At 41.8% G+C, this 15,949-nt stretch overlaps 1 protein-coding gene across 2 annotated transcripts in view; it reads left to right on the plus strand.

The window, feature by feature from the left end:
- Positions 1-12,071, plus strand: part of LOC121506453 (rho GTPase-activating protein 6-like) — a 127,842-nt gene extending 115,771 nt beyond the window's left edge. For both annotated transcript variants that reach the window (XM_041782270.1, XM_041782271.1), the window contains exons 5-14: positions 12-140; positions 232-427; positions 534-589; positions 1,192-1,342; positions 1,428-1,576; positions 6,466-6,645; positions 9,391-9,482; positions 9,572-9,792; positions 9,892-9,975; positions 10,429-12,071. In XM_041782270.1, coding sequence (XP_041638204.1) covers positions 12-140; positions 232-427; positions 534-589; positions 1,192-1,342; positions 1,428-1,576; positions 6,466-6,645; positions 9,391-9,482; positions 9,572-9,792; positions 9,892-9,975; positions 10,429-11,000 — 1,830 coding nt within the window. In that variant the 3' untranslated portion in view covers positions 11,001-12,071. The remainder of the gene's footprint in view (positions 1-11; positions 141-231; positions 428-533; positions 590-1,191; positions 1,343-1,427; positions 1,577-6,465; positions 6,646-9,390; positions 9,483-9,571; positions 9,793-9,891; positions 9,976-10,428) is intronic.
- Positions 12,072-15,949: the final 3,878 nt, after the last annotated feature.

Genomic DNA, 15,949 nt, shown 5'->3' on the forward strand with positions numbered 1-15,949 from the left:
CTGTTCCTCAGTTCGCCACTAAGAGGCCGTCCAATAAGGAACTATCCAGTAGTAACTCCTCTCTGAGCTCCACATCAGAGACAGCCAACGAGTCAACGTCGCCCAACACACCTGAGGCTGCGCCAAGAGCACGCCGGAGGGTGAGATAGCCACATCCAGGTCTAAACTCTATACCGAGAGTCCAGCCGCCTTCACCTGAGTCTGACTGACGTATGCGCGTTTGTCCTGCAGGGTGGCATGTCCGTAGACTCCATCACAGACCTGGATGACAACCAGTCCCGCCTGCTCGAAGCCCTGCAGCTTTCCCTGCCGGCTGAGACGCCGAGTAAGAAGGAGAAGCACCGGGACAAGAGGCTGAGCCTCAATCCCATCTACAGGCAGGTGCCGCGGGTTATCGACAGCTGCTGCCAGCACATCGAGAAATACGGTGAGCGAATGCTTCAACACAGTGACCCACTGCTTTTAACCATCCGGTCAGAAATCACCTTCTATCTGCAGTATGAAGAAGTTACACTCCGTCTGTTTGCTCTCAGGTTTGCAGACTGTGGGGATCTTCAGGGTGGGAAGCTCCAAGAAGAGAGTCCGACAGGTGAGTGTCACTGTAAGGGGCGCTAAGGAGGACAGGTTTGGAAGGACGGCTCTAAAGCACCCTCAGCACCTCTACTTCCTGTGTCCTTGACTTCAGTGTTGATTTATTCCGCCTTCCCAGACTGAGCACCCTGCTCCTGTGTGTGTTTATAATGCCGTGTCTGTACTGTAAACCCACTAAATCAAACAGCAAGTTTTTACACATCTGTGTATCATGTATGACATGTGCTCCCTCTATTTCCATTCTCTCTTCTCTGTGTTTACATGACCCCATGTTAACATTTATGTACTTGCCACTGGTGTCAGCTCACTGTGAAATGACGATTTATTCTCTTAATTTATCGTGGAAGTGATGAAAATAAGCGGCACAGATGACGAGTGTAATAGACGTCTTTGGAAGCCATCCAAGTTTCAGATTGCAGAGACTGGGATTCCTATTTGTGAAACTAGACTAAACCCAGAAGTGTACCGGGTCACTCGGAGGCTTAGAGGAAGCGCGTCTGAGGGCGTGTGCTCTACTGGGGATAGAATTTCTATTGTTAAGAGTGAAGGATGTTTCTAAACTCCCCCTCTTCCTCTCCTTTTTATGTCCTCTCTTTCAAGCTGCGTGAGGAGTTTGACCGTGGCATCGACGTCCAGCTGGAGGAGGAGCACAGCATCCACGATGTGGCGGCTCTGCTGAAGGAGTTCCTCAGGGACATGCCCGACCCTCTTCTGACTAAGGAGCTCTACACGGCCTTCATCAACACCACATGTAAACGCCATCTCCTGTGCAGCCTGTGCAGCCTTTGCAGCCTCAGTCCCCCTTTTTCTTACTTGTGCATCTTTCTTCCTTGCAGTGTTGGATCACGATGAGCAGCAGGCCGTCACTCAGCTGCTGGTTTACCTGCTCCCAGCATGCAACAGCGACACCCTCCATCGTCTCCTGGAGTTCCTGTCCACCGTGACCGACCATGCACAAGATCGGCAGGACAAAGACGGACAAGAGGTGGGTGCTTTTGTCAATAAAAGTCTGAAAACATCAGGATCTAGCAGCTTTTAGTCATATGCAAACGCGTGCCAGGCAGCTTGTGTTTTCACCTCATTGGGAGGAAATGACCACAGAAGTGATAACAATCAGTGCATGTGGTTAGTAGATTTCTCCAGGCACACTACGGCAAAACAACACAAATCATCTGTTTATGAGCTCTAAGAATGACTACTTATGTCAAGCATCAGCAGCACTTTAATCTTGGTTTGGATGTATTTGAGTGACCTAACCTGCCTTATGCCATTTAAACAAAAATGTGTAAAATAAATAACCGACTTTATTCAACAGAGGTCAAGCCAACTGGTGCTAGTAGTCTCAGGATTAGTGGAACAGGGATCACCTGAGTGCACTCAATGTATAAAGACACCTGTGTCTAGAAGGTCCAGTCACTGGTTGATCAGCATTCCTGGCTACCATTACACCATGAAGACAAAAGAACACTCCAAGCAACTCAGAGAAAAGGTGGCTGAAAAGTAGAAGTCAGGGGTTAAGACAAGGCTCTGAACATCCCCCAGAGTTCAATCCTTCATCAAGAAATGAAGGAATATGGCACATGTGCAAATCTGCCAAGATCAGGCCGTCCTCACAAACTGAGCGAGCGTGCGAGAAGGAGACTAGAGAGAGAAGCCACCAGGACATCTATGACCAGCCCCACACACAGAATTGGCTGGGCCCTTGGCAAACCCAGATAACGTTCCTCTCGTACATCAATGCACGCGTGCTGGATCAGTAGCATTGGTGCTAGATATATCTGGCTAAAAGATTGGACTTTGGTATCATTTTGGAGCAAGCTTAAATCTGATCTGATGTTGAAGTTATTAATTTGTGCCACTTTATAACATCTTTTAACAACTTTTTCAGGCAATTTTTTGCTACTTTTGTTTGCCGCTTGGGCACTTTTTACCCATTTTTGCCAAATTTTAGCTCCTTTTCACTGCTTTTCTCCTACCCATATCACAAAAAAAAACAATTTTTGCCACTTTTTAACCGCGTTTCATCACTTTGTCCAACCCATATCACTATTAATCAACTTATGCCACTTTTTAACCACTTTTCACCACTTTTTTCCCACCCACATCACTTGAAATCAAACTTTTTTCCACTTTTTAACCACTTTTCCCTCACCCGCATCACTTAAAATCAACTTTTGCCACTTTTTAACTACTTTTCACCACTTTTTCCCCCCACCCATATCACTATAAATGAACTCTTGCCACCTTTTAACCGCTTTTCAGCACTTTTTCCCCTGTATCACTATAAATCAACTTTTGCCACTCTTTTAACCGCTTTTCGCCACCTTTTCCCCCACAGGCATCACTTAAAATCAACTTTTACCACTTTGTAACCACTTTTCACCACTTTTTCCCACCCATATCACTAGAAATCAGTTCAGTTAAATTCATTATAAAGAAATGGAAGGAGTATGGCACATGTGTAAATCTGCCTAGATCAGGCCGTCCTCACAAACTTGAGTGAGAGTGTGAGAAGGAGACTAGAGAGAGAGGCCATCAAGACACCTATGACTACTCTGAAGGAGTTCCAAGCTTCAGCAACTGAGATGGGAGAGACTCTGCAGACAACAACTCTGATTAAATCTGGACTAGAGTTCGCCAAAAGGCATGTAGTAGACTCCATGGTCAAGTGAGAGAAGGTTATTTGGTCTCATGAAACCCAAATGGAGCTTTTTGGCCAACAGACAACTCACCAAACACACCATCCCTACTGTTAAGCATGGTGGTGGGAGCATCATGCTTAGGGGAAGCTTCTTGGCAGCAGGCCCTGGAAGGCTAGAGGGTAATATGGGAAAATTCTGGAGACGATTGCTTGATAAAATCAAAAAAAAGGGTAATACATCCATCTCTATCTGAGCAGCATGGGTTCTACCAGAGTGGTAGTTAGCTAACCACCCAACAGCATGGACCTTTATCATTGGGAAAATAACAACAGGTAGATCAATACTAACATCACAATTAGGAAAATGCTAACAGGAGTCCTGTTTATGTCAGAAATCTAACCTAAAAACTCCATTGTTTTATTACTTCGGAACAATATCTTCCCACATTTGAGCGCCTGTTCCTGTATTTTCTGTACACCAAACGTGACGTGTTTGTTGTTCTACCATGAAGATTTTAGAAGTCGAGATAGATGAGACGACATCATGCGGCATGATCACGATTCTGCAGACTTCTTGCCAAGTCCCACTCCCCATTTAGCCTTTAATTCCCACGCCATGGACTCATGAATGTCTGTGTGGGGAGGAGAATGTCTGTATTTGTGTTGGGTGTGAATCTCGCCTCTATGAGGGAGTGCATGTATTTTCTGAGTGTATGTGAGTAGCAGAGGGTGTTGTTTGGCACGTTTGTGCACAGATGGAAGTATGTTTTGTTGTCTCTCACGACTCCATGACTCCTATCTGAGATCGTGACAGGAAGTAGGAGAGTTTCACACTGGGCTGAAAGAAAAACTTTTGTTGCTCCCGTCTCTCCTGTGGGACTGGGCGTGGAGAAGGAGGGAACTGGGGAGAGAATCAGAGAAATGAAGTTATCGCTGAATGATGTCCGAGCTCGAACTGTAACTGTAGCTGCGTGTTGTGTCACAGGATGTAGACCATCAGCCGACCCTGGTAGGAACAGATTCAGCTGTCATGCACTCCAACACTCTCGGTGCTAACAAACACCATGTGCCGAAGTGACAAAACAAGAGAGGATGGACGTGACAGAGATACAGAATGGATGAGGGAGAGGTGAGAAAAACAACTTGGAGGATGGAGAGGGGGACTGGAGCGAGAAGAAAGAGACAGCAAGAGGATAGGAGATGTTTCTGGAGGCTCTGCAGAACACTGATGCCTCTGATGACTAATTTAAAGAAAATGTGTTGAAAAATCTGCTTCTTGGTTGAAAGAAATTTGATGCTGATGTCTCATCTGTGTGTACAAGGGCGAAGACAAACTAAGGATCTACTACTGTCAGCACTTTTTACAAATTCTTCCCTTGAGCAATCACTTTGACTAACATTCGTTCCCCTCTGTCTGCATCAGTAATAGATCATTGAAGTCTCCATAAAACACACTTACAGACATTTGAGTGTCTTTCTGAGTTTTGAAAAGTTGGTTATTGATCCACTGGACAAACCACTGGTGGGCTGATCCCTTTTGCCTCGACTGAAGGATTCTTATAAAAATACTGCCAAGTATTCCAAGTCCAAATTGAGACAAACCCCTGACTTTTCATCTTGCACGATCATACAAATCTTGGGACGCATGAGTCAATGAGTCAATCTGACATCAATTTAAAAAAGCCTCTCTCTGGCAAAGTTAGATGTCTAACCTAAACATACAGTGCCTGAAATATTCACCAATTTGGATGTTTTATCCTTTACTTGACTTTATAAATTAGTCATGGTCAGTATAATTTGGCTTTTTAGAGAAAAAAAAAAGTACAGAAAACTTCTTCAATGTCAAACTGAAAACATTTTGCTAATAATCATCCAGAATGTCTACTGAAGTTTCGGCAATTTGCTTGAATTTTTTTATTTTTGGGATGTTGTTTGGAAATTTTCACATATTTTCTTGGAAATTTTGGGGATATGTTTGTGTTTTCTGCAGTAGAGTAGTTTCATTAAAGGTTTTAGGGGAATCTGCTCTGAAATTTTAGTTTTTTTTTCACAGAAACGTGGGAAATTTTCATGTAAGTTGTTGGGAATTTGCTTGGAATGTTGGAGCGGGGGTATCAAGAATTTTCATGGAAATTCTAGAATTTGGATTTGTGGGGCATTTTTCATGGAATTTTGGGTGATGTTATGGGAAATTTGGCAAGAAATTATACGGGGAATTAGCTTTCAAATTTTGGGAAATTTGCTCAAAAATGTTTTTACATCAAATTTTTGGGGGAATTATTATATTAGTGTTTATTCTTGATGATAAAGTTTTGATAAACATTTAGGGAGTATTTAGTTCTGGTGGTACATTTAATGGGATAGTTTTTTTTTTTTTTCACAGAAATTGTTGATTTTTTATTTTTTATTTTTTTTTTTAATTTTAGGATATTTGTGTGGATTTATCCCCAAAAATTTGAAGAAACTAAAAATAAGGGCTGTCAAAAATTAAAAATTATGAATCTGATCAATCTCTGAAATCTTTCTAGTTAATCATGATTAATCACACCCTTTTTATCAGATTTTAAAATTCCACTGTTTTGCTTTTTAAACTGTTTTTGTGTCATTTTTTATTTTTTCTATTGTCTTAGACTAGGAGTAACTAACTTTCTGTTTGGATACAGACGTGATTTTATTGGTATAAGATTATAACATGAAAAAGGAACTTGTAATGGATTGAAATTTAAATATGAGAACATTAAAAATGTTCATGAGTCATAAAGGAGCAGTGGTGGACTTGTTCTACATCACTGTGGTTTAAGGGAGAGGCTGACATGCCAACCAGGGACAATAAAGCACGCAATTTAAGAAATAGAGCACTAATTGTGGACCTTGATTAATCACAATTAACTAGATTAATCTCGACAGCCCTACTAAAAATGTACTCCAAACAAAAGCTCTGGTGTATACTGTTTCTGCCTTCCATCATTACCGCACAGTCAGCAGCAAGCGTTTGGAATTGGCTCGTTTTGAAATGTGCTAAACACATAAACCTTTCCTTGCTTGGACATGCATTACTAACCATCGTTTCCAGATGGCACACACATGGATATCTGATAGATGTCTCATCTTAGAAGTCTTTGACAGTCATAATGCTACAGTAATAACATGTAAAACATGCAGAGACCTGTTTAAAAGCATCTACTGTTACACAGGATTAACTTTTGTGTCTGAATTCCTTTCTCCAAATACAGATTACCGGCAACAAGATGACATCTTTGAACCTGGCCACCATCTTCGGCCCCAACCTCCTCCACAAGCAGAAGAGCTCGGACAAAGAGTTCAGCGTCCAGAGCACGGCGCGAGCCGAGGAGAGCACGGCCGTCATCGCCGTGCTGCAGAGGATGATCGCCAGCTACCAAACCCTTTTCATGGTCAGTCGCTGAGCCGCTGTGGTTTTAAGCTCCATCCTCACTTCCTCCTTCATTCTCTCTGCTAAACACACTTTCCCTCTCACATTCTTGTGTAGGCTTAGAGTAAGACAATCCCTCCTGGCCTAGCAGACAATAGTTTAGTCTTAGCGAATGACTCAGAAAGAGACAATAAAGGAGGGAATAACAAAGACAATGTAAGATGACAGGTGAATGATGGCTGTTTTTGGATGAATCAAACCTGAGTTCTTCTGATAATATTTCAAAAGAGTCCAATCCTGCCAGCAGGCTGACAGAAACAATAAGAACCTTTCACTGAGCTACTTGAACTTTCTCTTCCAAAATAGAAACAGAAAATTCAACCATGAAATCCTTCTTTCAGTGTCAGAAGAGGGCGAGATTTAGCACGGATCATCAGTTGCTTTTTGTCTCCCCAGACAGGGTGGACAGTCTGTTCAGGTCACTCCAGGCCCGAAACCTTAAACCGTTATGTTTTGTAATCTGCCACTGCCAGTCCCCCGAGGCTGACATTCCTTCTGTAAGCCAATAGAAGACTATTAATCACATATTGTGAATTGGGACTGACTTGCTCAGTCTTTGTGAGTAAAAACAGATTTTTTAAGAGGCTCTGGTTCTAAAAGTGACATCTGAAAGTTGTTTTATAACATGCTGACGTCTGAAACTGGCAACTCCTGCTCGGAAAATACTCCTCAACTGAGGATTAGAATCAAGTGTGGACAGAAGGTGTTAGGTTCAGAGCTTGTCATTATAATCCTCGTGTTTAATCTGCATAGAATTAAGACAGAAATCAGATTAACACAACTACTAGACGGTCTGCCATCAGATCAAAAGTAATGAGCATTTTGCACTTTGTATATGAGGTAGTACTGGCTGTCAACATTAGGGGGCAGTATAAGCAGTGGGTTATTACAGTAGGTGGTGCTGTAGTAAAACCAGAAATAACATCAGATACATATAAGAGTTTTGCCAACTTCCTGTTAAAATGACAATGTATCTAAATGCTCACCATTGACAGTGTGGTGACCATTAATAAAATAAATGCAACATGTCAGTGTTGTGGACAAGAATCGAGGACTCCTGTTCAAAAATCTGAGCTTATTAAGTCCAGTGCATTAAGACGGATTAACAAATGACCCTTTTGTGTTACTTCCTGTTGGCGGTAGGGGTGCTACATGAAATGTTTGCATGTAGGTGTGTTCAGTGTGACACTGTTGTCTTGGGAGAAAATTTAGAAGTGCACAGAACGATGTCTACCACAGTTCAAACAGGTTAAAGTCATTTGGCACCATCAGAAACATACAAAGTTGTTTTGTATGAGAGTTGCACATACTTCCTGTCAAACTGGCGAGATATTGAAATGCTCGCCATTGCCAGTGGGTCATCCTTCAATGAAATCTATGTGTTGTAACCAATTATTAAGGCCTTTCTTTCAAAATCAGAGTTCAATATGTTAAGCACCATACGAGGAATGAAGAAATGACCCATTTGTGTCACTTCCTGTTGTCAGTAGGTGGCGCTTTGATGAGATGTATGCATGTGAGCGTGTTCAGTGTGATGCCATTGTCTTGCAAGAAAAAGCACAAGATCACATAACCATGTTAACTAAAGTTGTAATAGGTTAAAGTCATTAAATGCCATCAAAAATGTCTTATTTTGAAATTGAGGTGAAGCTGGTGGATTTCCTGTTGGGATTTGGGCATGGGTCCAAGAGGCTTCTTTGTAGGTTTTACGATAATCCATAAGCAGACCAAAAATCATCAGCCTATGTTGAATGGTGTGCAGGGGCTGCATGTTTAAAGTTGCTTTTGAAGAAGAAAAAACTCTGAGGAGGAAATATTAAATTGGCAGAAGGGGGCGCTGGGGCAAAGTGATGATATAGATGCATGAATGTCTTCAGGGTAAAATTGTGATCATCCTTGTAAAATTTGGTGATAATTGACACAAGCACTGTAAAGTTATACTGAATCAAAATAGTTGGTACAATTTTTAAAATATGCCAAAAAACAAGAAAGGTTCTCCAACTTATGACCCTACTCACAGGTAAAAACTCACAGATTGCACAACTTTAGATGTCAATCTTGTCAAGAATAAGCAGAAAAGATTTTTAAGACAATGAATGAAATCTGTAGGAGGAGATCCTTCAGATGTGGTATCAGTAGATTGCAATTTACTGATGTAATTTGAATATATGATGTTTCAAACAAGAGTTAAGCCAACTTCCTGTGAAACTGGCGAGACATAAATGCCGGCCATTGTACACATTGCATCTTCTCCAACTTGTATACAAATTTCATACAACATCAGCGTTCTTGTTTTCCCTGCCAGGCACCTAAAACTCCTCTTTATGTTAGAGGAACATTAAGGCTTTATACTGGAATATTTGATTGGTAAGATTCGTCCCTTTCAGTTATCAAAGGCAACTGGGAAAAGGGCAAATATCAGACGTTAATTATAAGAGTTATGCCAACTTCCTGTGAATCTGGAGAGAGAGCTAATGCTTGTCATTGCAAACATCTTCTACAACTTGCAAATAAGAAACTTCATCTCTTGAACTCTTGAACTTGACCTCCTGTGCTCCTGTGGCGGGAGACTGCATTTTCTCAAATCTGTAAGATTTAATGCAGTGTGGTGGCCTCTCACTTCCTGTGTTATACCTTATACCTTTAGTCAGTCATTATAGATGCGTTAGTCATGATTTGTGTGTTTAATTGTTAACATGTCGTTTAGGTGCCTCCTGATCTGCAGAATGAAGTCTTGATGAGCCTGTTGGAGACTGATCCAGACGTGGTGGACTACCTTCTGAGAAGAAAAGCCTCTCAGTGAGTTTCACCAGCCCTACAAGCTGTTCACATCTCTCCTTTTCATTTTTTTAAACGTTACATCCCTGTACTTGTCTGATTCACCGCAGGAGTCCTGACATGCTGCAGACAGAAGAGCCCTTCAGCCTGAGCGAGCGCCGCTCCTCCAGCGACTCAAACAAGGCGTCCAGCGGTGAGGTGTCACCTTATGACAACAACTCGCCGGTTCTGAGTGAGCGGAGGGGAGAAGCAGGAAGCCCGGGCAGCGAGCAGCTCTATCGCGTCCCAGAACACTTAAATTTGCCTGGAGCGGACACTTGGGGTACTAAAGGTGAACCGAGCACTCCTCTTACACTGGATTTTAACCTTACAATATTTGCATTCCCTTTGCTTTTGGCTTTGAATTGAAATTTTGCCGTGCTTCCTTCAGACTCTATATCAGAGGAGCATGCCAACATATGGGGGACGTGGCACTCCACACTAAAACCAGCACTTAAAGACCAACCATACACAGGTAAACTGATATTTATGAATTCAAAGTCTTTGTCATTTTTCTTCCAGGTGGATAGAAAGCTGTTGCATCAGGTGTTCGACACCTGATGTTAGTTATTCACAAACTTAAAAACTTGCTTAAAAAGGGTTTAATCTGGAGCACTTTCCATTGCAGCTAATCAGATTCCTGCTGGGTTTTCATCAATTTTTAGCAGGCTAATAAGCAGCTAATTTACACTTGTGATGCAGGGTGAATAATTCCACTACTTAACCAGCTGCTCAGTGCTTTCATAAAGATTTTTGCAGCTGTAACCGAGTAAGTGAGGCATTAAAGTGATTGCTAGAAGTATCAGACGAAGCAAGTCCGTAAGTTCGGAGCATTTTCTACACTTAAATGTCATCCCTATTGTGTTTCCCTGTCTTGTCTGTTCAAGTAGGATTATTTCTATTGATCTAGTTGACGTTCTGTGTCTAGGGTCACATGGGAACATGTCCGAGGGAAGCTCCCGCAGCTCCCAAGAAGGTCTTGATGGACTCCACGGCGACGGCAGGCAGCAGACGACGCTACAAGGAACTCAGACATCGCCTGGCATCAGTGACTTAAGACCCCATCCGCCGGTCACCAGGGTGTGTACCAGCCCTAACGTCGGGTCGGGACGGCCTCGCCTCCAGCTCAGCATCAACCCATCTGCGACATCACACCTCAACAGCACGCATCGAGCAGGCGGACACGGGAGTAACCCATTGAGATCTCAAAGTGGAGTGAACAGTGGTGATGGTTGTCCCAACGACAGCCGCTGTCCTCCCCCTTACAACGCCCACCATCGACTGGCTAGCACGCAGAGTTCGCCTCAGCTAGCGACAGGTCAGCAGGCCCCCGTGCAGCACGGGAGGATCAGTGCGGCGCAGAGTAACTCAGCCTCGACGACGGATGCCCAAATCGTGCCGCATACGCCGGAGTGGCAGGACTGGCAGAGGGACCGGTGGCAGATCTGGCAGCTGCTTTCCTCGGACAATGCTGACGCTCTGCCTGAAACTCTGGTGTGAGATCAGACCTTAACCCCTGGACAGATTCTGCTCTGCTAACCAACCATTGATCATTTCTACGCAGCGGCCATTCTCTCAGTTGGGAGCTCATATGCTGTTGATTTGTTGTTCTTTTTTCCAGGTTGCTAATCATGAATAAATGCAGGGAATTTGACATTCTATCGAATGTTGGACTAGCAAATTAAAAGACCATTGGTATGGAAACATGGAGGGAAATAAGGCTGCATTTCAAGGCTAAACAATAACCTACAGAATGAGACAACAGTTGACACTAGCATTCAATAACATGGCAGGACAGGCACATGGAAAACAGCAACTCAGCTAGCCAACAGTATCATACAACACAATATATAATTCAGTATAAGTGACAGCATAAATATTCACCTCTTCAGGTCAGTATTTCGAAGAGCCACCTTTAGTTGCAGTCACAGCACTGAGTCTGAGACTTCCAGGGCCGGCTTCTGAGAAACACCCCCACAGCATGATGCTGCCACCACCATGCTTCACAGTAGGGATGGTGAGTTTGTCAGGATGTGCCAAACATAGTGTCTTGTCTGATGGCTTTAAAGAATCATTTTGGTCTGATCAGGCCAAAGAACTTTCTTCCACAGACTGTGAAGTCTCGTCGAGATCTGAAACAAGTTTTCTTCCACAGTGGCTTTCTCTTTGCCACTTTCCCATAAAGCTTTGACTGGTGAAAACCTGCCAACAGCTGTTGGATGCCTGGCGTGATCTAGGCAGGTTTGCATATGTGCCATATTCCTTCCATCTCTTGATGATGGATTTTACTGAAGTCTAGGCGATGTTCAGAGCCTTGGCTTGACTCCTGAATTCTACTTTTCAGTCACCGTTTCTCTGAGATGCTTGGAGTGTTCTTTTGTCTTCATGGTGTAATGGTAGCAAGGAATACTGGCTAACTTATGTTGCTCTGAGGATTTTCTTAGTAATTTCTTTTTGCCAATAAAGCCAAATTATATTGACCATGATTGATTTATAAGATCAGAGGGTAACCCCAATTTCCATATACAGACTTATACTGGAAAGGATGATAAATTAACCCCAAAAGGTAAAACAGTCCGCTGTTGACATGCTATTCCTGCGTGAACTTGCAGTTCTCCCGTGATCTCTTCCTGCTGATCAGGGCTTGCGCGCCGTGGCGCAGCGCTCTAGACTCGCTTCCAGTGGGCGAGGTCACTTTCCTTTCAGTCAGAGCAAACCCGCGGTGCTTCGGTGCGCGGCGTGCATGCTGTATATGGAATTTCGGGGTAAAACATCCAAAGGGGGTGAAAAATATTTATAGGCACTGTATTCCTCGCTAACGGCATTCAGCTTTGTCCTGCTTTACAATACTGTTTCCTGAGTCCCACAATAAAAAGAAAAGTTAGAAATAATTCGCTACCTTGCCAGTATCACTGTTTGACAGTATCCCACAGTAACTTTAACCCTAAAAGCAAAGAATTAAAGCTTTAATTTTCCTTGTTGGCGATGTCAACCTTGTTTGCTGCCTGACTTGCTTGTCATTGTCGATGTTTGATAGCAGTGTTAATTTTGGCAGCTATTTTTTATATTGGTCTTTCAGTTTTAGTCCAATTTTAGTCATTTCTGCCCTTTTTAGTTTTAATCTAGTTTTAGTCAACGAAAACTAAAGACACTTTAGTCTAGTTTTAGTCCATACAAAGTCCTCACATTTTAGTCTTTACTTTTAGTCCAAGCATTTCTTCTCGTGCCTAAATCTGGTACCAAATCATGGTTCTGTGCTCTCTGCACTCTGCCAAACCTGGGGTCCCTGCTTTCTACAGCTGAGAGGCAGGATAGCTACAGATACATTGCATTTTGACAAATTTACCCACAGTAGAGAAGTATCATGGATTTTGAATGTCCAACGAAAAACTACAGTACATTTTAGTCAAGTTTTAGTCGATGTGAAGAAAACTAAACTTACTTTTTGCCAGTTTTAGTCATCACAGATCTATTTTTGTTAGTCTAAGTCTAGTTTTTGTCATGTAAAAAAGGCTGTCAACAAATACTTTTAGTTGATGAAATTAACACTGATAGGAAAGTCTTCAATGCTAGCATTAGCTGTTTTCTGCAGTAGGTTATGGGCTTTTAAATATACTTGAAATATGGCCTTGTTTCACCTCGTACATTCTCCATCCTGTAGCCTATCAATACGCACCTGTAAACGAACAAAAACGTCCAACTTCTTGCATTTATTATTCATGCAACTTGGAATAATGTTGGGTTGGGTTGACACTGCAACATCACTGAGCCTTGAACCAACTCTAAAGAAACAAATCAAAGCCTCTAATGACAATCACTCCCTAACTTAAGAGTTCGTTTTGTATTCGTCCGACAGGTTTCATCCTTTCACTCAACCATCCATTCGTCTTCTACACCCTAGCACAACGGCGTCGTTGTTTACGTGTGCAGCTGCTGCCTTATTGTACAGACTTTTGCATCCACGAGTATTTTGTGATTAGCATGGATGTCAACAGGTAGCTTCTGCTCCTTGCCCTTATGTTTGTCCTTAAAAATACCTCAGAACTTTTCAGAATGTTCCATTACCATATAGTCTTTACATAGAGAGTCAAGTCTTCATATATCAGTGGAGAACGATAGATTTGTTACAGTTTCATGTCATTGTTTTTGATTTTTTTTTAAACCTTTTTTCACCATTGAGGATCTACGATGTATGCGATTGTAACTGCTGCTAAACGTGGAATTGTTGTGAGTACCGGTGTCGTCGGTGCATAAAGATCAAACATGTACCAGTGTCTGATTATGTATGACTGTATATACAACCTGTTGATAAACGTGCATAAACAATATCTATGTAAATGACATGTAAAGTATATAATTGACCAGTCTAATAGTACTTCAGCCCTTTAACTGGCAGTCCAGACGTTGGTGTTTGTAAGACTGCTGCTTTGTGTCTAATGTTGAATGTAAAGTACTTCACTAATGGTAAGCTGCTTGGAGTCTGGTTATAAAGCACTCAGCTGTATGTTTGCTTATGTGTGCTCTTGCTACCTGCTACTGCAGTTACAATGTGCCAAAGTCTCGTTTTCTACAGGATATTTAACATGCATTGATGTCCATTTAGAAAGTGTTCATTTCTGTTTTATGGCAGCATCAGACTAGAGGAGTACGGTGCTCACGCTAGAGCAGGAACTCTTTTACAAGATTGTATTGAAAATGGGGGTTACCACAATACCAGATTTTAAAGTTTAGATACCATCCAGGTAAAAATCAGAAAATATAAACCTTTTTTAATACCAATGTGACAAAAATAGGGCATCAGGATGAGCAACAGCTTGCTTTGAATTTCAATGTGTATCTGTGTATCATGTGCCAAGAATCTAGAGAATAGTAGGCTCGCCTCTTTAACCCTAAGCTGTGCAAATCTCTCCACAGACACTTCTGGTTTGTGCTTTTCAGAGTAAAAGTCACCAGAGCTCGTCTGCACAGAATGATTGCACTCCAAATGTTCCCGGCTCAGTTATACAATGAATCCAGTCTCTCTAAGGGAGATTAAACCAGTGAAGAAAGATTTTAAACTTTATTTCAATGACAAAAAAGTACACGTTTTAAAACGTGTGGTATTAAAGACATTATGTGTTGAAAATTCAGACTCCTGTACTGCCATGAAGTTATAAAAAGGCTTAAAGAAATTTGAAACTTAGGCTGCCACATGATAAATATTCAAGTCAGTCAACCAGAAAAACACTTAAATTGGACAAGGAGCAGGAAATGCAATGAATATCATATTGAATCAGGGGAATATGCCATAAAGTCACATAGAAGTCCTAAATGAAAGTCCAGTTATGGGGCATGCATGACAAACGGGTATTCAAATGCACATTAACAGAAAGCCATTGAGCACATATTTGATTTGCTGACATCAACCATTGTGTAGCTCTACTAGTAGTACCAGTGAGACTTCAGAGGTTTACCAGTCATACCAGCAAACCTTAAAACAGCGTTACTCAACCAAAGAGCCAAACTGATGAAAAATACCCTTGCAAGAGCAACAATCTAAGTGGTGAAACGTGGCAAGAAGAAACTGGGTGAAAATGGAGAGGAAAAGTGGAAAAAGAGTCAGAAAGTCACAAAAAATGGGTGATAAATTACAAAAAAATGAGTTACAGGTGGCCAAATTAGTTCAAAAGTGGCAAAACCGTGGCTAAAAAATGAGTTAAAAGTGACCAAAATGGGCAAAAAACAGTCAAGACTGGCAAAAAAATAGGAAACAAGTGGTATTTAATGGCAAAAGGATGCATAAATGGGCAAAATATGGTGAAAAGGGCAAAAATGGGCAAAAAGAAGTGGCAAAAAATGGGTCAAAAACTAGATAACTAGTAGTATTTAATGGCAAAAGGCAGCTTAAAAGGGCGAAAAATGGTAAAAAATGGTAAAAAGGGGCAAAAAAGTTACTAGTCAACGAGTCAGCTCAGAAATGGTCTGCTAGGAGTTCTAGTGGGTTATTTTGCTAACTAGTAGTACTAGTAGACATTTGAATGCTTACTGGCAGGGTTGGAATTTAACTTTTGATTCTGGTGAATTAAAAATCTACCATCAGACATTTTTACCAGCCACTGTATTTGTACAAGCAGCTCTGTAATCAGGTATAATATCATAATCAAGACTCCTAGTATTCCAGTTGTAAGATATTAAATAAGAGCGAGTTGGTGCAGAAATGATGATTGCACAACTGTGCAAACATTTGCCACTGTCCTGCATTGTGAGCGTCAGACTCACTATATTTTGTGCACAATTTCAGCAGTCTTATGCTGAAATTCAGGCTCTGTTTGACTTTCTTGGATTTAAAACAAGCAAGGCGGATCAAACACACTTCTATTAGAAACACCAGTTGCAGTGAAGAATTACTCTCACATGATACTGAGTCAAACTATTCTGGCAGACAGCCACCTGTCAACATTTGACAGCAG

Source organism: Cheilinus undulatus, linkage group 24 (genome assembly GCF_018320785.1).
Source record: "Cheilinus undulatus linkage group 24, ASM1832078v1, whole genome shotgun sequence".
Taxonomy (NCBI): domain Eukaryota; kingdom Metazoa; phylum Chordata; class Actinopteri; order Labriformes; family Labridae; genus Cheilinus; species Cheilinus undulatus.